At 36.4% G+C, this 21241-nt stretch overlaps 2 protein-coding genes and 1 pseudogene across 2 annotated transcripts; all 3 read left to right on the top strand.

Annotated features, from left to right (window-relative positions):
* Window positions 1–1153: 1153 nt before the first annotated feature.
* On the top strand, window positions 1154–6423 carry LOC121957486 (major histocompatibility complex class I-related gene protein-like). Its single transcript, XM_042506078.1, has 7 exons — window positions 1154–1368; window positions 1857–2126; window positions 2258–2536; window positions 3809–4111; window positions 4406–4507; window positions 4857–4874; window positions 5654–6423. The coding sequence occupies exons 1-7, from the start codon at window positions 1320–1322 to the stop codon at window positions 5701–5703; spliced, it is 1071 nt and encodes a 356-aa protein (XP_042362012.1). The 5' UTR covers window positions 1154–1319; the 3' UTR covers window positions 5704–6423.
* A 1475-nt stretch (window positions 6424–7898) lies between these two features.
* On the top strand, window positions 7899–13441 carry LOC121958212 (annotated as a pseudogene).
* Window positions 13442–14379: 938 nt separating this feature from the next.
* LOC121957397 (major histocompatibility complex class I-related gene protein-like) lies at window positions 14380–19547 on the top strand. Its single transcript, XM_042505959.1, has 6 exons — window positions 14380–14580; window positions 15737–16003; window positions 16419–16697; window positions 17750–18052; window positions 18735–18842; window positions 18983–19547. The coding sequence occupies exons 1-6, from the start codon at window positions 14532–14534 to the stop codon at window positions 19201–19203; spliced, it is 1227 nt and encodes a 408-aa protein (XP_042361893.1). The 5' UTR covers window positions 14380–14531; the 3' UTR covers window positions 19204–19547.
* Window positions 19548–21241: the final 1694 nt, after the last annotated feature.

The following is a 21241-nucleotide window of genomic DNA, read 5'->3' as shown; positions in this document are numbered from 1 at the left end:
CAAAAGTAGACATATTTTTCATCCTTTGGTATAGTCATTTTCTTGTTTTTGCTCTTCTAATTTTTTTTATTTTGTTTTGTTTTTATTTTGCTCATTGTCTTCTCATGCTTTTAAAAGAAATCAAATTTGCTCAGGTTTGATATAAAGGAACATCACCCAAAAACACCTAATTGTAACTTTTAAAAACATAGCAATTAAAAACAAGGGGATGAGCAATTTGTAAAGAAATGACACCATAATTTGTAAGAAATTAAAAAGTACCAAAAAAAAGAAAAAAAAAGGGAAGTAAACTAAAAGCACACACAAAAGAACCAAGGCCAATACCTGAAAATGTGCTTTAAAAGTAATAGGAATTCTGTAACTATTTTAAATATGTTAATATTGATAGGATATTATTAATATAATTATAAATATTTTTTTCTTGACATTTTTCGCTACATAAAAAAATAATTTTCTAAATTGAGGTGTTGTTTGCAATTTGAGAAAAATTTGTAGGCAAGTTGCTCATTGTCCTTTTTTGCATGTTTTCAAAAGAATTTAAACCAATTTGCTCAAAGTTCAAAGGTTTGGATGCATGTGAAAGGTGTCTGAAGGCAGCAAAAGAAAAGTGATGTTGATGCATGTTTCAAAGGGTTACCTGAACTCTCCTGACTAAGTTTCTAGGAATGTTAAATGAGAGACAGTGATGGTTGTTGGATTACTGAGCGGGCCATGGCATTCACATGGAGTTGCCTATCAGCTGAGTCAGCCACTGCAGATAATCTGAGCGACCCGAGCTAAAAGTGGCCACGCTGGGTGATTTTTGGAGCTCCAGCAGACTTGTTTTAGAAGCTTTAAGATGCTATGAAAAATATGTGCCTTGTTTGTTTTTAATAAAGCTGTGGCATGATTGTATTTAACTCAAACTACAGCTCAGCCAAGTGGGAAATAACAACAATGAATGAATGAATGAATCTTTATTTCGCACATGTATAAACAAAATTAAACTAAACACACAAATAAAAGAAACCAAGTGGAAGATTAGAGTTGTTTATTCCTGCTATCAGCCTTGTAAATGGCACTATAATTGTAATTTGCATTTGGTATTTATAATTGTGTTTATTTGTTTCGTTTGATGTCTATTTATTACCGCTGGCTGTGAATCAAATTGCTCATCTGTGGATAATATAGCTGCAGTCGTTGCCGTGAATCTTGAACCGACTTCTACTTCGTCAACTCAGAGCCACGCCCACCAGTCTCCGCGAGGAAAAAGCGCTGCACAGAAAACCAAAGAGCTGAGCCAATTTGGACCTTTACTCACACGTTTTTATCAAAACAAGATGAAAAAGATACTTATGTTGCTTTTCTTCTGTCACGTTTCATCTCCAGGTAAGATCACTTTGTAAATGCGTCACTTGTCACTCAGCGCTGTGACACACCTGAGATCGTGTCACAAAGCTTCCCGGTACAGAGAGCTGCTCCTGTGACGACTGTCTAAGAAAAGTCTGAGAGTTGTGACATTTTCTACAAATGAACTCTTTCAGTCACAATTGAGGAATTACCACGTACAGTTACAGTTCCTATGATGTATTATAAAATGAAGTATCATAGCAGCTGGGGCAACAGGGTCAACCTCACCTCGCTAAGGTTCAACTCTGAGTTTTTTCCGAAATCTCTCCGAGGCTAGGACTCCATGTTCGTTTTGTTTTGTTTTGTTTTGTTTTTTCAAATTAGGTGCTCTTGTGATTTTTGAGAATACGGCCCTTGTAGTTTAGTTTAACTTTTTTTTTTTGGTCACTGTACTCATGATGATGATGATGATGATGTGTTTGTAAGTAATGTGTAAAATGAATGTATTAACCTTGTCTTTCTTGCAGTGAGACACTCGCTTGAGTATATTGTAACTGCATCTATGGGAGTCCCAAACATCCCAGAGTTTATGGGTGCTGCAATGTTTGACGGACTTCTGTTGGGTTCCTGTGACACTAAAAAGGTGACAGTAAATCCCAAACTGGGCTGGATTAAAACATTATTAGAATACTTTCCTGAGCAGATGGAGCGGTACGTTGAGGAGTGTACTGCGGTTCAGCCACACTTCTTCAGAGCCACACTATCTACTTTAAAGCAGCGCTTTAACCAATCTGGAGGTACAGTATTAATGTATATTTCACATTTCACTGCTAAAATCTTCATCAGCATCCTGATTTGTTTCTATTTGATTTCACTTTTCCATTTCCTCTCCATCGTCGTTTATTAAGTCTCTGTTTCTGTCTCTCAGGTGTCCACATTTTACAGAGGATGAGGGGCTGTGAGTGGGACGATGAGACTGGAGAAGTTAATGGTTTTATGCAGTTTGGTTACAATGGAGAAGACTTCATAGCATTGGATCTGAAGACGTGGACATGGATTGCTCCGAAACCACAGGCAGTCGTGACCAAACTGAGATGGGATGCTGACAAAGCCAGATTACAACACTATAAGAATGACATCTCTAAGATTTGCCCTGATTGGATAGAGAAGTTTTTGGCCTATGGAAAGAGCTCTCTGCTCAGGACGGGTAAGATCAAATGACCTGATGCAGTTTTATAGACACAACAGTGGTCCAACTGCCTGCTCAGAGTAGATTTCCACCAAAGCTGAGACTGTATACTATACAAGCAGTGTAGGAGAATCCATTTATTGACAGAAGTACTGTATGTCCGACTCCTCCACAGCAGGTGGAGAAAGTTGCTATAAACCTACATTATTTATACAGTCTATGATAAAGACCCAATCAGAATCAATAACAATAACTCTGGGTACAGAAAACTACTGCATCATGTACATATAATCAAACGACACTGAGCAAACTCTGCCTTTGTTAATCAGCTTTAAAACACCTAAAAAATAATAATAACAATATCAGTTTAAGTGTAGCCTAAGCTATATTTAGAATATTTTACCTTCCCAATGGATGTCTGTTACCTGCATGGTCGTGCGGGCAGGTGACTCGATTTTGGTTTAATTATTTTATATACTGTATATTGTTTCAGTTTGGCTCTGACATGCAGTAGATGATTTTTTAAAGGAAATGGTATATAAATAATTCCCTTATGGTACAAAACAGTTTATAGATAAAGAGCTATGTTGTAAGTGTTAATATATTGTGATGCATACATTTTAAAGGTACAGTATATGTGAAGTTAAGTTATGGCCTAATGAGTCTTACATTAAAAATGTTTTATTTTCTTCTGAGTGATGTTTTTGCAAAGTGTGTAACTCCAGAATAATTGCAGATCAGATGCTGCATATGTTCAACACAGTGGAGTATTTATGTTATTTGCACTATATTATTATCGATTCACTGATACGAGGGTAATAATGAGTATTAGGATGTTTCTTGAAGTAGAACACAGTGAGTACACAATAAATGTGTGATGTGGTGGAACAGTTGGATTTTTTGGACTGTTTTGTGCAGTTAAAATATGGACTGAAAAAGAGACTTACACTCAGGAAAATGTGATTTATTGAACATTTTGTTAAGAATTTTGAATAGATGCAATCTGATGACAAAATGAGCACTCTGTGTCTTCACTGCTTCTGCGTTCTGGGTGCAGTTTATGTATTTTCTTCATTGTTCTGATTCATTGTGGTTCTGATTCTGGGATCTGTAACAGAATCAGTTGATCATTTTTTGTCCTGAATTCTACCAGTTTCATTTTTTTTCTATTTCTTTTCCCCCAATGTCTTTCCTTTTATGTTTGCTGTTTCTCATCTTTCTCGATCCTCTTTCTCTTTCTCTTTCTCGCTTCCTTTCCCTCCAACGTCTTCACTTTATCTCTCTCTGCAGAGCGTCCCTCAGTGTCTCTCCTCCAGAAGTCTCCGTCCTCTCCAGTCAGCTGCCACGCTACAGGTTTCTACCCCGACAGAGCCATGATGTTCTGGAGGAAAGACGGAGAGGAGATTCACGAGGACGTGGACCTCGGAGAGATCCTCCCCAACCACGATGGATCCTTCCAGATGAGCGTTGATCTGGATGTTTCGTCAGTCGCACCTGAAGACTGGAGCAGGTACGACTGTGTGTTTCATCTCTCTGGTTTGGAGGAGGACATCGTCACCAAACTGGACAAAGCAGCGATCAGGACCAACTGGGGTAAGACTGAGATCAGAAGTGACGGGTGTGAGACAGATGCTTTTAGGGGACCAGGGGTCAGTTAATAAACACACATTAATCATTTATCAGTTTATAAGAAAAAGTAACTGCTTGTCTTGATCCTTTCGATGTTTCAGGGGTGTTTCTACGATATGATAACTTTCAGTGTGTAGCCTGTACTTTTGTTGGGGATCCTCCCTTTGCAGTTTGTGAATTCATTTATTCATTTTATTAAAAACGAAAAAAGCTCATCTTTAATGCATTTTATGCATATTGTTGTTCTTTGTAAAATAGAGAAGTCCTCTGACAGAAACACTGCCATCACTGCTGCGGTGTCTGTTCTTGCTGTTGTCCTCATGGTCGTCACTGGAGTCACTGTTTATAAAAAGAAGACGGGTAAGAGAGATACATGGAAAAATAAAAAAAAACAATAGATTTTCACCTAACAAAGAGACCAGACTTAAAAATATTATTTTTAATATTTGGAGTGCTTAGGGTTTTTTTTACTTTAAGTTAAAGAGGTGAAATAAACCTCAGTTACTATAATGAGGCAACCAACAGAAAGACTGCAGCATGATGATGAATAATTTGATAGGTAAAGAAGGGTAAAAAAAAAAAAATTCAATTGAGTAGGAAAATGAGTAAATTAAATTCTAGTAGATCTAGAATTTCTAGAATAGTTCAATTCTATTCAATTTACGACTCTGAGAATTAAAATTTCTTTGTCATCTCTTCTTCTCTTCAGCTGAATGCCCGCCATGTCGTGAGTATAATTTGTTTTTAATCTTTTTTAATCTGTCTGACATCAACCCAGTCGCCAGAATAAATGTCAGCATTGTACATTTCTGAACATCACAAATATGGGACATTTGTACGTTTCATATATAGTGCATATGTTGAAACTTAGCGTTTCATTTTTTAAGTTCATGTTGTTACAGCGTTGTAGTTCATGGATGGTTAGAATGAGGCGCAAAATCCAGGGTTATGAAAAGATCATTTTTTGGCTTAAAATTTCCTGTTAGGTCACTAAATATGGCTGGAAATGTCCCTGGAGTCACGCCCTCCATCATCCCAACACGTTCTCATCCCGAGTTACATATCGCCAATTTGTTGTTGGACTTTAACGTTTTCATATTACGCGCCAGGTATCCTCCTGTGTCTGCTGTTGACGTTCAGGGATGCCCTACAAACATCAGGATGTCAACAAAAACACATGGTTAGGTTTAGGCAACAAAAGCGGATGGTAAAGTTTGGGCAACAACAAGCATGTTGCAAGGTCCAGATGTTAACAAATGCAAATATTTAGAAATGTTTGGAAAAAAAAGCGTCGTGCTCAGCTCATGTCACCTGAGCTCCATGAAATGTGTGAAACTTACAGATGTAACGTGTCTGCGGTTTGCAGTAACGTACAATACTAACATGGTTTTCTGGCAACCAGATCATCCTTCATTCTGAACAATCAGCCTCTGCAGCAGGTAATATCTGCTGTTGACGACACTTCAGTGAAGGATAAGTGGAACAACTGTGTTTTTTTTCTTACAGCTCCTGATAACATGTCTGAGCTCTCTCAGAAACTCAATTCAAAGACCTGATGCAAAGACACGTTCTGCACGCAGTGGATCGCTTCCAAAATGGAACAGCAAAGCATCAAACAGCACCTGAAATCATAAGCTTACACGCCTTCATATTAGAAGTTTGCAATTTACAAACTCTGCTTGTCTGCTTCATCAGGATTATGTTTCATCAGACTGGACTGATGTTCCCTTTGAGCTCTGATTACTTCATGCATGTAGTGACAAGATGAGTGAGAAAAGAAGTTTTCAGCGTAGATTCAAAACAAAACAAAGCAAAAAAACAAGAAGAGAATAAACAAAAAGTATATGTATAGTTATCAAAGTAAAAAATGTTTAATATTATGTTACAAAAGAATTATATTTTTCAGGTCATTTTCATGTAACTCTTTACTAGTTATGTGCTAATTTTGGGATTATGTCTTCTTTCATTTATTATTTTCCTCACGCCATATTTGAAGGAAATCAGGCCAATTTTCTCAGGTTTCAAAGGGTTAACCCAGATCTGTTGCCCTCCCTCATGGACACTTTTGACGCCATCTAGTGGTTACAAGAGCAAAATACACCGATCCATGTACAAAAACAAAACAAGTGATTCCAACACAAAAGTGGGCAAAAAATGGTTGAAGGTTGAAATTTGTTTTTTTAAAGGCCTAATTAAGTTTGTAGTTTGATATGGAATAAAAAATGTAACCAATTATAGAAAAACTTACAAAATAAAACCCTGTTTATTAGAAACAACTCATTTGGGACTTTTGCATTATTTATAATTTTGTTCTTGCACAGCCATTATCAGGTGTTTAAATGGAAACTCTTGAACAGTTTTACGCTTGAACATAAAATACTGTTACTGTGGCTCAAATTTTGAATTCTATTTTGCATCATAAATGTGCATTAAAAAAAAACTTGTTTTACTTGATACTGACATGTTAAGTCATGGGAGCAGTCAGAAACATACATGTTGCAGGTCGTCAGCTGAAGCAGAGAAACACGATTGGAAGTGACGGAGGCGTTACTGGTGCTGCTGTCCGGATGTTTCAGCAGATATTTGGAGGAGAGCGATTACAGCAGCAGCTACCAGAGACCAAAGACAGAAAACAAAAAAGCTGCACAGAAGCATTTTTCCACTGGGACTTCTGGGATATCAGATATCAAGTTCCTGTTTACTGGATCTGTTTTGAGCTAAATGTGTTCACTTCAGCTGGCTTTTGTCTCTATATTCTGTTTTAGAACGTGTATCTTGCTACATTTTCTTATATTTTGCTGCTTTTTAGTGTTATTTTTTAACGACATTTTCGGAGTTTGATGCCAAATCTCATCTTGTTCAAATTTACCTTCGACCATTGAATCAGATTAGCAAGCCTCTCCCTCCAGGAGCTTGGCGGGAAGAGTTGGGTCATCAGAGAGAGAGATACTGCATTATATATTTACCTTGGACATCAGAGGTCAGAGGTCACAGCTGGGAATGATGTTACACCTGAGTTGATCTTGTTCCAGTACAACAAGTCGGAAAACAAAGATCTCAAAACAAAGTCTGAAAACATTGTTCACAGTTTTTCCAAGACATGCAACATGCTTTCACGCTTTAAAACCTGAGTCGACATCAGTTTTGTTGTGCAGCGTTCAGACGCCTTTCACACGCTTCGAAACCTCTGGAGCCTGAGAGGATTGTTTTGATGTCTTTTGAAAACATGGAGGAAAAAAGGAAACGAGCTACTTGGCAAGGTACATTTTGAAAAAACAAACAAACAAACAAACAAAAAAAGCTGACATTAAAATGACTTGAAAATTATCTGTGGGGAGATTATTAGATGCTATCCAAACAAGCAAGAAAAAAAATCCAGAAAAATGTATTGAAGAAAGGAAGATCTGCAAGGTCCAAAAATAATCTTTAAAAAAAAAAAAAAAGTCAAATCATGTGAGGGAAATTAAAAACATTGCCCAAAAATAATCTAAAAAACAAATGAAAAAATGCCCCCAAAAATTATCTTTAAAAATCTTAAAAAAAAAAAAAAAAAAAAAAATCCCCAAAAAAGAACCGAATCTAAATAAAAAATCTGGAAAAAAATAAAAGATCAAAGGAGGGAAGCGAAAAAATACCCCCTTAACAAACAAAAAAAAAGTGAGAGCAACGTGGATGCAACACAACAGACTGTGAACGCAGCTTCCGCTGAGGGAAGGGAGGGGTTAACCAGACAGAAGTAATCAACATTTAGACAGGAAGTAAGACCACTTACCTGACCCGACTGGCTGTCAGGTGAGGGAAAGGTACTTTTGAGCGGAACATGAAGACTTTGATGCTGTTGTCTCTTTTATCCCACCTTGCATTTCCAGGTAAAACCGCATCTTTAAATCTCTCGTTTAAATTCTGACTGGCAGGTTCATGCAGGGCGGAAGCGCTAAAACCTAAACCAAAACATAACTCATGTTAGATTATTTTATGTCACAGTCACTAACATTGACTTGGTGTCACTGAAACGTCATTGGCCAGTGGTGAAGTTTGGGTTTTATTATTTGTTGGATAACTAAATATGCAGTGCAATTTGAGTTTATTGTCGTTTTCTTTAACTTTGTATGCACACATGAGCGCGCGCGCGCGCGCAGTAAAGCTACCCGCGAGGAGTTGGGGTGCAGAAAGTTTTCTGTATTCAAAATTATTCAAAATTATAGTATTTACATATGTAATTTGCCAAATAATAACCCTTGTAGGGCTACTATGCACAATGATCTCTGACTTTTTTATTCATTTTTTTAAAAGATATTTTTCGTTTCACTCCATAAAGCCTGAAAACTGATTCAGTTTTCATATTTTAACCCTTTAAAACCTGGATCAGCTTTGTCGAGCTGCATCCAGACGTCTCTCACAAGCTTATTGCTTATTAACCATTTAAAACTGGGAAAATTGGTTCGATTCATTTAAAACACACAGGGACAAAACAAAGTCAGCTACCAGCTTGGCAAGAAATGTCTCACAAATTGCACGAAATTAGTAAAAGGTAACAAGAAAATGACCAGAAAATAATAATATCTCTAATCATTATCATTATTTATTCAAAATGATGTCACAGAAAATAAACACACAGACACACATGCCAGATAAAATGATATAAGATAATCCTTTATTAGTCCAACAGAGGGTAAACGTGCATTGTTACAGCAGTCAGGTGTGTGCAGGATAAGCAGCAAAGAACAATATAATTAAACAGTAAAAAATAATTTAACAAAAACAAACAAGGTGCTGTATAAATAAACAAACAAACTGCAAAATAGTACCAAACAAGGATCCAAACTTAACAGTTTAACAATTTTTATATACTATATATATATATATATATATATATATATATATATATATATATATATATATATATATATATATATATATATATATATATGTATACAGCAATAACACATGGAGGTAATTGCACTGGTGAATTTATATATATATATATAATGTTAGAGCTAAGGGACGTAATGGAGTGTACCAACAAAGACCCTAACTCAAAAATGTTCGGTTCCCACAGTGAAACACTCCCTGAAGTATGTGCTCACATCTACTTACGGACTCAGAGGCATCCCGGAGTTTCGGTGTGGCGATGGTTGATGAAGTTCCCATGGGTTACTGCGACAGTAACAGACCGACCCCAGAGGCCAAAACAGACTGGTTGTCAAGAATTTTCGAAGAGAAACCTAAGCACTTTGAGTGGTACGTTGGCAGCTGTTTGGGGAACCAGCACACCTTCAGAGACACTATGGACACGGTGATGCAGCGCTTAAACCAGACTGGAGGTATTATGTTCAATTTTTTCTGCAAAAATGTTATTTTTAGTCCTTCGTTTGTTGTGAAGATGCAAACATAGTCTGCATTTGCGACATGCACACACTCCAACACATACACACACTTGTGTTCAGTGATAATGCTGATATATTTTTGTTTTTGCATCTGATAAAATATAACCGTTGAATAATGATAGCAGATAAAACACGGAATTGCTCAGCTTAAATGAACATTTATTTAACATTGGTATTGTCTTTGTTATCGTGATAGGACTGTTTTCCATAACGCCCAGCCCTAAAAGGTCCTCACGATTACTCACTTTTTGTGTTAAATACATGTTTTAATTTCCATTATTTAGACGATGTGAGTGGTTTTAATGTTCTGGCTGATCGGTGCATCAATAATATAAAGAAAAAGGCTTTTGAATCTGCTCTGGAGTCATGAGCTCATCACAAGACCACAGCAGGGCATTTTTAGGATCACAGTCCTGCTGTCCATAATTTGTAACAGAGTCTCCATTTGTGTCTCTGTCTCCCAGGTGCCCACATTTTCCAGAGGATGAGTGGCTGTGAGTGGGACGATGAGACCGGAGAGGTTAATGGTTTCATGAACTACGGTTACGATGGAGAGGACTTCCTGTCGTTCAGCCTGAAGATATTGGCATGGATCACTACGAAACAACAGTTTGTCGTCACCAAACAGACATGGGATGCTGATAACTCCAGAACAAATTACAATGAGATTTATCTCACTCAGATTTGCCCCGAGTGGCTGAAGATGTATGTCGACTATGGGAAAAGCTCTCTGCTGAGAACAGGTAAAATCACTAAATCTGGTGCACTAAAGGAGACACACCACCTACTTTTTCTTTTTTTCATTCTCTCTCTCTGTCTCTCTGCAGACCTCCCCTCAGTGTCTCTCCTCCAGAAGTCTCCGTCCTCTCCAGTCAGCTGCCACGCTACAGGTTTCTACCCCGACAGAGCCATGATGTTCTGGAGGAAAGACGGAGAGGAGATTCACGAGGACGTGGACCTCGGAGAGATCCTCCCCAACCACGATGGATCCTTCCAGATGAGCATTGATCTGGATGTTTCGTCAGTCGCACCTGAAGACTGGAGCAGGTACGACTGTGTGTTTCATCTCTCTGGTTTGGAGGAGGACATCATGACCAAACTGGACAAAGCAGCGATCAGGACTAACTGTGGTAAGACTGGAGGTTAAAAAAAATGTTTTTGTTTGTTTTGTTTTTCTAGAGCTAGATCACAAAGCCACCTGAAAATACTCAGTATCTTTAAGTTATCCTGCTTAATTTACCGTAACATTAGGCGCCTGGATGATCGGTACAAAGCTGGTTATCGACCAGCTCAGTCAACTCTGGGCTTTTCTATCCAGCCACTAAAGCCACATGAAAGGGGGGGGGGGGAGGCATTATAGCCAATGAATGAAATACGTCTTATCAATCAATCAATCAGATTTTATATATAGCACTGTTCATACAATCAACACTGTAACACAAAGTACTTCATACACTAAAACCAAAGTCCCCAACCCCCTCCACACGCACAAACACGAAAAATGAATATAATGTTAACCACAGGTAAAATAAATTAATAATACATTTTTAAAAATACTCTTAATAGTTGATCAAATGTAAAATAAATAAATAAAAATAAAAGTATAACCTAACAAATAATATATAAAATGTTAAAAATAATAAAATAATATAGCATCTAATAAAACAGACTAAAATATGTAAATAAACAGTCAATAACTAAATAAATAAGAAAAATTCACATAAATGCCAAACTAAACATATGATAACTAAACTTAAGCGACAGCAGGATATGAAATGACACTAACGTAAGATGAGATTTATTTTTGCCAAGACAACCTTATTCTAGTCTTTGATTTATGTCAGCAAAGTTACTTTCATTAACCCTTAGGGCCCGCTTTAATATTACACACACTTTTGTCACTCTGAGCACAGGATGCGCTTTTTAAAATCAAGCTTTTAAAATATTTTTATTAATATTATTTACTCATTGAATTAATTAAAAAAAGTACCTTTTTAAGTTTTTAAGCTTAAATTTAAAAAGTCCCTCTTCAGTGATCATGTTTTTTAAAAATGTCTGACCCGTTTTGCAGCACCCCTTCCCCCTTATAAATAACGAGTCCCAACAGTCCCAATCCGTAAACACTGAGGGAGGCTTGCACAGCGACTAGGAGCACATGCAGGTCACCGAGTCCAGTTAAAGTCCCACTGAGGTGTTTACATGTCAGAATAGCGTGACTTCATGTTGCATCATCTGAAATTTGATTAATCCAGTTTTTATTTACACAACAATTCGACTTTTTCTAACATCATGTAAACGCACTGACTATTTGACTGTTTTGTCAAAAAATTGAACTTTACTGATAGAATTCGGCTGTGTTTTTACAGTAGTTTGTTACGGTGTAACAAGTCGTAGAGACAAAATGTGAACGTTCGGTTTGGGTTCCAGTTTCTCCCTCACAGTTTCCTGCTGCTGTCACTGGAGTTATTGTAGGACTGCTGCTGCTGCTGACACTCTTCATCGCCGGACTCTTCATCTGGAAAATACGGAACAATAACGGTGAGCGAGGCCATTTTTACTTCACTGCTGAATTTAACATGTAGGTTTAACTCAATGATAATATGTCAGAAAACATATTTTATCTGAAAGGATAAAAGTGAGAAAAAGTCTGAGCTGGCTGATGCTCAGTAAATGTACTGTGCCGGTACAGATGTACTAGATATACTGTGTAAGAGCTGATCTTATAACTTAATATTACAAATATTATTATTAACTTACAAAGCAGAAATATGTGAATTTGTGGAGGAATTATTCAGCATATGCGAAAGTGTTTTCTTTAATAAAAATCTCTGTTTTCTTTACATTTTATACTGTGATCTCTCATCTGTGTTTTAGGATTCAGACCTGCAAAGAGTAAGTTTTCCCTTACGCAAAATAAAAATGTACTCTTTTTATTATGAAGAAATCAACATGTCATCTATAATTATCTTGTCAACAATAGTAATCAATCATTCATGTCAAGTCTTGTCTCTCATATTATTACTGATCATTTCAAATTAAGTTTGACTTAATTTTCTGCTTCTAGCTTCAGAATTGTCAGAGCTGTCGGACAACACTTCAGCTCCTAACTGATCACAGTGAGTAAGTCATTGTTTTAATTATGCTGAGCATGTAATAAAAAATATAATAATAATAGCAATCATAATGATATTATTGTTATAATAATAATAATAATAATATTAATAATAATAATAATTAATAATAATTATTATTATTATTATTATTATTATTATTATTATTATTATTATTATTATTATTAATATCACTGCTAATAATAATAATATTTATATAGCATTTTAAAAATAAGTCGTGATCTCGAGACTCTCGATTGTTAAAATAAAACGCTGATAGAGATAATCGACAAAATGCCAAATATCGACCTCAATTATTTGCCAAGCCAATAATCAGTTGGCCGCTGCTATGTACAACTGAGCAACAGATAAATTGAAGAGCAAAAAGCATTAATTATATCTCAAATACCAAATCCTTATATTTATTTTTGTCTGTATAAATTTAACAGGCTCCCTGTGAAGATTAGATATCAGAAGACCTCAGTGAAGTTACTGCGGCACCGAAACTGTTAGCACTTCTTTTCAGAGCATAACAGAGCTGCTGGGCCTCTTACATTTCCTGGATTTTTTTTTTTTTAAATCAAAATGTTTTTTTATTTTCTCTTTTAAGCTGCTCTGACAGTCTTGATCGATCAGTAGAAGACTCTTATTTTGAAGAATTCAAAATTCAGAAATATCTAAATAATCGTGTTGTGTCTTTCACTCACAGAGTTAATGAACTGTGCAGTTGGTAATTAAAAATGTGATGTATAAAATGTAAAAGTACATTTACTCAAATACTGCACATAAGTTCAGTTTTTATGTATTTGTGATTTGGTTTAACATTTCCATTTTACATGTTACTTCTTTCTTTTGCTGCATATTTCATTGGAAATATTTTATTTTCCTTATTTTAAAACATGTAACAGGTATTTCATTTTCACTTTACAGATGAAATGTTTTAAGATAAATTGAAATCTGAAAAAAACATTTTCTTTATGTAATATCAAAGATGAAAATGCTCAGTATTTGGGAGTTAAAATTGTCTCCAGCTTGACTGACTACAACAAAAAATGTTAATGCATCAATAATAAAATTATAAAAATAAACATCATAAAATGACCTGCATACTACTTACCTTTATTTTTTATACTGTAAGCACGTTTTAGTATTAAATGTTGACTTTAACTTGTATTTCTACACTCTGTTATTGCTACTTTTACTGAATAAAAGCCTCTGAGTACACATATTTCCACTGGGACTTTTGGGATATCAGATACTCAAAACTGTTTTTAAGTAAATGTACTTCGTTACTGTCCACCACTGGTTATTAATTAATGGATTTATGAGCAAAATATAAGTAAATGCTGGTACAAGTCATTAATTAAATGATATAAACACAGTCTGTCAGCGACTCCCCAGCCTTCTTAGTAGGAGACCGTAAATACAGACAACCTGCTCTGATTCATGTGCAGGTTTGTACTGTTGCACAAATCAATATGCATTTATTATCGACATTATCAGAGCGCGAATCATAGACTGTATGTAAAGATCATTTATCTAACTTTATACACGAGAGGGGACTGACAGCTGATCCAGCTGTGATCGTCCCCTGATGCTTCAGATAAAACGAGGTCACATTTCTCCAAAAGCACATTTTATTTTCTCAATCTTTGCACGACTTCCGCGCGTCTCTGCATGTGATCGGGAGGGAGGGACCGAGGAAAGTGCAAGTGCGGGGGACGTGGGTGCGGTTTTTAGAGATTTGGGATTTAGCCAAAGTGAAGGAAGGAGCTGAAGGTGAACCACAACTTGAACATGATAAGGCATGAAAACTCAGCTGACTGCGCTTAACGCAGGTGGCGAAGTTAGAAACTGTGCGGACGAAACGCGACTTTTGACCCAAACATGAAGACCTTGTTGCTGTTGTTTCTCTTGTGCCACTTTGCATTTTCAGGTAAGATCGCTTAATTCGATCGATTTTTTAATTTATTTTTTTTTTTCTTTAAAAAAACTGAAGCTGATTTCCAGCAAACACAAAAGCGGTGAGTGACGTGCGGAGGGGGTTAAAAGTAAACAGCTCACTGTAGATTAGTTGATAAGTTGCGGTCACTTTCTCGATTACACGTCATTAAAAATACATTGTCCAATGGCCAAGCTTGGATTTTGTAGATATCTTTTGTTAGGTGACTAAAATACAGTGTTGATTATGTGCGCACTTCGTCCCAGATTCATAACTGTTTCACTTAACCCTTTGAAACCCGGATCGATGGGTTTCTTGTGCCGCATTCAGACGCATTTCACAAACATTTAAACTTCCGAAATGTAAGCAAATTGATTTAATTTCTTTCAAAAAGATGAAAGGAAAAAGGCAATCAGCAATTTGACAAGAAATGTCCTGCAAAATGCAAGAATCTGTGAAATCTGTAAAAAGATGAGAAAGTGGAAATAGAATTATTAGGTTTTTTAAAAACTAGGGGAAAATATGAATTTATAATCTTTAGTGTACAATCAAATTTTTTTTTTTTTACAGAAAGCGATTATGGAAAGATTTAATTCCCTAGTTAATTTCTCCCCTTGAAAATGCTATTTTTTAAGGTAATTTCCTTGTAACCTTTTATGATTTATATGTTCATTTTGGGGTCATTTCAGGTTTCAAAGGGTTTTTGCATAAAGTTTACTTTATTGGATATGTACAGAAGACTCTTTATTATTTGACAAATAGACTTGTAAGGCTGCCATGTCATATTTGCTATGATTTTTACATTATATTTTACATCTTATTTATATTCATTACATCTGAAAACTATAGAAAATAAAAACTATGATAATAGAAATTAATATGTAAAATGTAGATTAGGGACACACAGTGTTTTAAGATAAGGTCAGCTACAGCTTTTTTTCTTTCCATACAAATAATTTTTCAGCTCAGCTCAACCATCGACAAAAAATTGCAACTAAACAAGCTAATAAAGGCTATCAGTAATACTCAACTGATAAATAGAAAAGGAAGGGGAACATGCAGCAGCTGAAGAGACAGATATTATGAGCTAAAAGAACAAAAAGAGGAGGGAGAAAACCAGTCTAACACACTTCTTTTTTTAATTTTATAGTGAAACACACCCTGGAGTTCATGCTCACTTCCTCTTATGGAATCAGAGGCATCCCAGAGTTTGTGGCTGTTGCTCTGGTCAATGACGTTCAGATCGGTTACTGTGACAGCAACGGACAACTGCCGCTGGCCAAAACTGAGTGGACGGATAAATTCATGAAAAAGAATCCTCAGCATTTGGCGTGGTATGCCGCCAACTGTTTGCGTAATCGGCACTCCTTCAAAGCCACCTTGGAGAGTCTGATGCAGCGCTTTAACCAAAGCGGAGGTATGTTCACTTTTTTCTGATGAAATGTTTTTCATTTTTAGATTTATCTATGCTGTGTGACCATTGTTGTAGACTTTTTTTTTACTGCTTTGTTTTACTTATTTCCTGCTTTAAATCCTCCATCGTAGTTTCTTGAATATACAAAGACCTCTCAAATCATGTAAACTTTCTTTCATTTAAAACAAATTTTGGATATTTTTAGGTAATAGATGATTTTTTGCTCTGCACATGATTTGAACTGTTTGACATCAAACAGATTTTTTCAGTTAAAGGGCTTTTAATTTGATAAAGAGTGGGTATGTTGGTTCTCTGTAAAGGGTCAGATGTGATACCAACTAATGATCGATGTCCATGCTCTGATGTAGACTAACCCGTTTTTTGGGGTTTGTTTTTGCATTATCTCCCTCTCTGCCAGCTGTTCACATTTTCCAGAGGATGAATGGTTGTCAATGGGATGACGAGACAGATGAGGTCAATGGTAACCTTCATTATGGTTATGATGGAGAGGACATCATATCATTTGACCTGAGGACAGAGACATGGATCACTCCGAGACAGCAGGCTGTTATCACCAAACACGAGTGGGACAGAGACAAATACGGCAATACATTTTGGAAATACGCCCTCAGCCACGAGTGCGTTGCGAGCCTTAAGGAGTATGTGGACATCGGAAAGAGCTCTTTGCAAAGAACAGGTAAAATCACACGGCCTGATGTCATTTCAAAGGACACAAAAATGTCTCTTTCCACCAGTTTTTAATTTTTAATTTTTATTTTTTAATAGAGCTTTGTAAAAGTAAGAGCTTGTTCCACGTGTGATTTATAAAAAAGACTTGAGTACAAATTGTCTCATTGTTATTGTAGCATGAAATTCGCTTCAGCGGTTCATTTTTCCCTAGCTCTTCTACAACCCAAAAACATCGACACTCCCGGCCCCATATCAGCCTATTTTTCCTTCAAAATAAAAGCACTGTGGGTACTGCTTATTTTAGTAAATTATAACAATAGCCTACTTTTATTTATCCTCACTATAACAGTACTTTGTTTAACTGTACTAGAACAGAAATGTATTTAACTTTACTATGGCAGGACTTTATTTAACTTTATATTTTATTTTACATTATAACAGTATTTTAGTAAATTTTATTATAACAGCAGTTTATGTAACTTTACTTTATGGCAGTAGCTACTTTCAACTTCAAACTATCAAGGTATATATTGCGTATTGAAATATAGCCTAAAGATATTGTGATATTATTTTAAATCTATGTTGCCCAGCCCTACCTGGAGCAGCATCACTTTTCTTGTGCTGCTTTCAGGCGCATTTCACAAATATTTAAACCTCTGAACCCGAGCAGATTGATGCGGTGTCTTTAAAAAACATGCAAAAAAAGCAATGAGCAACTTGATAAGACATGTTCAAAAAGTTTGAGGAAATTAGTAGCTTAATTTTTTTCCCTAATTTTCAGGCCATTTTCATCTACTTTTGACAAAGTAGATGAAAAAAGCCCCCCAGGCTTTTTTTTTTATAAGAATTTGTGTGGTTTCAAGGATGAACACATGGGTGTGCAGGGTTTCAGTGGTTTGCGTATCCCATTAAAAATAGTTTTTGTTGGACAGTTGTGAGGTCCTACACTTTTAGGCAAGTTCAGGTTGATGTAAGTAGGTCTGTAGATTTTGCAGATTATTCACTTCCAAAATTGTCTTTAAAGGTAATTTTTGATTTTGTTTCTCCCTCTCTTTCTAGAGCGTCCCTCAGTGTCTCTCCTCCAGAAGTCTCCGTCCTCTCCAGTCAGCTGCCACGCTACAGGTTTCTTCCCCGACAGAGCCATGATGTTCTGGAGGAAAGACGGAGAGGAGATTCACGAGGACGTGGATGTCGGAGAGATCCTCCCCAACCACAATGGATCTTTTCAGATGAGTGTTGACCTGTACCTTTCATCAGTCGCACCTGAAGACTGGAGCAGGTACGACTGTGTGTTTCATCTCTCTGGTTTGGAGGAGGACATCGTCACCAAACTGGACAAAGCAGCGATCAGGACTAACTGGGGTAAGACTGCAATGAGAGGTGGTGGAAAATATATATAATTATCTCCATTAGATGAAGTATTTATTTCCAAATAGAGCTGTACCCGACTCAGAATTATGCCAGTCAATTAAAATTTGGCAGTTCAATATGAATATTCGCTCTGTTTTCTATAGAAAGCTTTAAAGTCAGAACGAATCACACTCGATATAACAAAAGCCGGAGGCTTTATCATATGAACTTGGTGTGAGCTGTAAATTGACCACTTCTTCACCTTATGGTGTCTCTCTTTTCCTCCATGCTGCTGTCTGCATGTCCGCAGCTGCAAAGAGAAGCGTGACAATCGAGAGCACTCACTCCGCAGCAAAATCTGGGGACCAAAACGTCCCCAGAAGTACACTGCACGGAAAAAAACAGCTGCTTGACTTGAAGCAATATCACATGACTTAAGGCCTCTGACTGATGATTGGAGCCTGTCACTTTTAGGGGACAGCCCTATTTCCAAACATGCATTTATTTCCAAACATGATGAGTTTGTCAATCTCAGCAGAAAGGGTGACGTGTTACATATATTGGACTAATTTTTATACTTATATTTTAATTCTATCAGTTAGGATAACATACATATCAAAGTAATCGTGAATTAAATACATCAATCTCCGTCCAGTGTTAGAGACAAAGTGTGAATGTTCTGTTTGGGTTCCAGTTGCTCCCTCAGAGTTTCCTGCTGGCTTTGAAGTCATCGTCGTTGTAGGATCGGTGCTGCTGACTCTCGGCATCGCTGGACTCTTAATCTGGAGAAGGAACAATCATGGTGAGAGAAGCCATTTTTACTCCACTGTTTCATTTAACATGCAGGTTTAACTCAAAGATTAAAGAAAGCAATATACAGTACATATGCGTGTGTGTGTGTGTGTGTGTGTGTGTGTGTGTGTGTGTGTGTATTGTATGCAGATGAGCCTGTGGTCCTTAGTCCATGTGGCACTGGCCTCCAACAGCTCGTCCCTGTCTTTAAACTGTCTGATAACAATCTTGATGTATGTAATAGGGTGAAATATCTTGGACATTTCAGAACAGCAGAAATGACAGATGATGATGATTTTCAGAGGCATTGCCAGACGATGTACGCTCAGGCAAAACCTTCTCTCGCGGTAATTTGTTACGTGTTCAAATGAGGTGAAGATATCTTTGTTCACAGCGTTCAGTGCACCACTTTATACTGCCCACCTGTGGTCTAAGTACAAAAAGACAACTTTACAGAGATTGCAGGTGGATTATAATAACTCCATGAGAATATTACACCAGAGACCAAGGCGGTGTAGTGCCAGTGAAATGTTTGTGTCTGCAGGAGTTTATACCCTCTAAACTGTTTTAAGGAATCGCATGTATAAATGTATCTGCTGGCTTAATGGCACTGAGAATGAAATAATAGCAGCTCTATCTGACATAAGGAATAACACAACACGCCACCATATTGATTTAACTATTTTTATGACATGATTTTACTTGTATGTGATGTTCTGTCTTTTCTATAAGGAACCTGAGTCTGGAATAAAGGATGTATCACAACACGCCACCATATTGATTTAACTATTTTTATGACATGATTTTACTTGTATGTGATGTTCTGTCTTTTCTATAAGGAACCTGAGTCTGGAATAAAGGATGTATATATATATCCATGAGAATATTACACCAGAGACCAAGGCGGTGTAGTGCCAGTGAAATGTTTGTGTCTGCAGGAGTTTATACCCTCTAAACTGTTTTAAGGAATCGCATGTATAAATGTATCTGCTGGCTTAATGGCACTGAGAATGAAATAATAGCAGCTCTATCTGACATAAGGAATAACACAACACGCCACCATATTGATTTAACTATTTTGCTTTTTATGAAATAATTGATATTCTGACATCCTTGGGCCTCAAACACTTGTCATATGTTAAATTGTAAACTCTTAATCTGAAAAGTACCTTTAGCTGTCAAATAATTGTAATGAAGTACAACACACGCTTAAGTAATTAGTTACATTGCACTACAGCTGGCAGATATGGAAAAAATCAAATATAAAAATATTTTAACCAAAAACCTGGATATCAATATTTTTGCATAAAGTAGAGTTGACTTTTGGTGCTTTCGCAAAATATTAACACAATGCAATTTTTGATAATATAATCAAATATTATAATGTGGCTTAAGACAAATAATAATGTTTAATGACGAAAAATGCCCGCTTGGACCCAAGGATGAAATGATTAGAATTTGGTCGTCATTGGTGACACAAATCTTAAAAGTGTGTAGATCTTTTGTGCTGCTGGTAATTGTAGTCTTTTTTTTCCCAGCAGGATAAGACAAACTTGTTAAGTGTGTTTTTATTCACTCACCAAAGAAGAAGAAGAAGTGATGTTGCTGTCCAGCTGTTTCTGCAGACTTTTTCTGGAGCACTAATTATTCTTTTGCCTCTTTATATGATTCGGTAGTGGGCAGTCGACTGTCTTTGGGGGTGATCAATAGGTGATCTTAGGTTGTCAAGTAACAATACACTAATGAAGAAACTCGTAACATTGTGTCATGAAATAAAATACTAATTTTTAGTGCTCATATGTAAATCATGAATTGGCTCAGCCCCAAGATAAATCACTGACCTGCTTGTGCAATATAAAACCGCCGGGCATCTTCCCTGCTTTTTTTTTTTTTTTTTGTAATTCTGTATTGCACATACATAATATCTTTATATCCCTTTCATAGCTGCCGTTAATTTTTTTGCTGTTGTTCATGTTCACTGTTTGTTAGAATCTGTTTTTCTGAAATACTGCACCTTAAATTGGTAGTGTGTGTGTGTGTGTGTGTGTGTGTGTGTGTGTGTGTGTGTGTGTATGTAGTCGAGTTTGCATCAAACCTATCAAATGATTTTTATTTGTTTAATGTTGAGTACAAAGTACTTTTTTGTCTGTTAAGGTAATGTGTCATCAGCCACTTAACAAGAAAATATTAAGTTGTGATTTCATGAGCAGAAGCTACATGACAGAGAAGGACAAACAAAATATTTTTTAGAGTAGGAGAGATTTTAAATTAATGACAGTTTTGTCTTGATCATTTGGTAAAATCATACAAATTATGCTGGGTAACTTAAAAATGTAATGTAAAAAAAAAGAATAAATCTATTTTTGTAATCTGCATTCACTTTCAGTTTTGAGGTACTATTTTGCATCA

Source organism: Plectropomus leopardus, chromosome 18 (assembly GCF_008729295.1).
Source record: "Plectropomus leopardus isolate mb chromosome 18, YSFRI_Pleo_2.0, whole genome shotgun sequence".
Lineage (NCBI taxonomy): Eukaryota > Metazoa > Chordata > Actinopteri > Perciformes > Serranidae > Plectropomus > Plectropomus leopardus.
The sequence above is the reverse complement of the archived record's forward strand: the minus strand, read 5'-3'. Positions and strand labels throughout refer to the sequence as shown.

What these genes read in the sequence shown, in the direction of transcription:
- LOC121957397 (XM_042505959.1), top strand. Translation starts at nt 14,532, where the DNA reads ATGAAGACCTTGTTGCTGTTGTTTCTCTTGTGCCACTTTGCATTTTCA. An exon ending in GAGCTCTTTGCAAAGAACAG is followed by an intron (nt 16,698 to 17,749) that starts GTAAAATCACAC and finishes CTCTCTTTCTAG; the next exon opens with AGCGTCCCTCAGTGTCTCTC. An exon ending in AGCGATCAGGACTAACTGGG is followed by an intron (nt 18,053 to 18,734) that starts GTAAGACTGCAA and finishes TTTGGGTTCCAG; the next exon opens with TTGCTCCCTCAGAGTTTCCT.
- LOC121957486 (XM_042506078.1), top strand. Translation starts at nt 1,320, where the DNA reads ATGAAAAAGATACTTATGTTGCTTTTCTTCTGTCACGTTTCATCTCCA. An exon ending in CTGTCACGTTTCATCTCCAG is followed by an intron (nt 1,369 to 1,856) that starts GTAAGATCACTT and finishes TCTTTCTTGCAG; the next exon opens with TGAGACACTCGCTTGAGTAT. An exon ending in AGCGATCAGGACCAACTGGG is followed by an intron (nt 4,112 to 4,405) that starts GTAAGACTGAGA and finishes TTTGTAAAATAG; the next exon opens with AGAAGTCCTCTGACAGAAAC.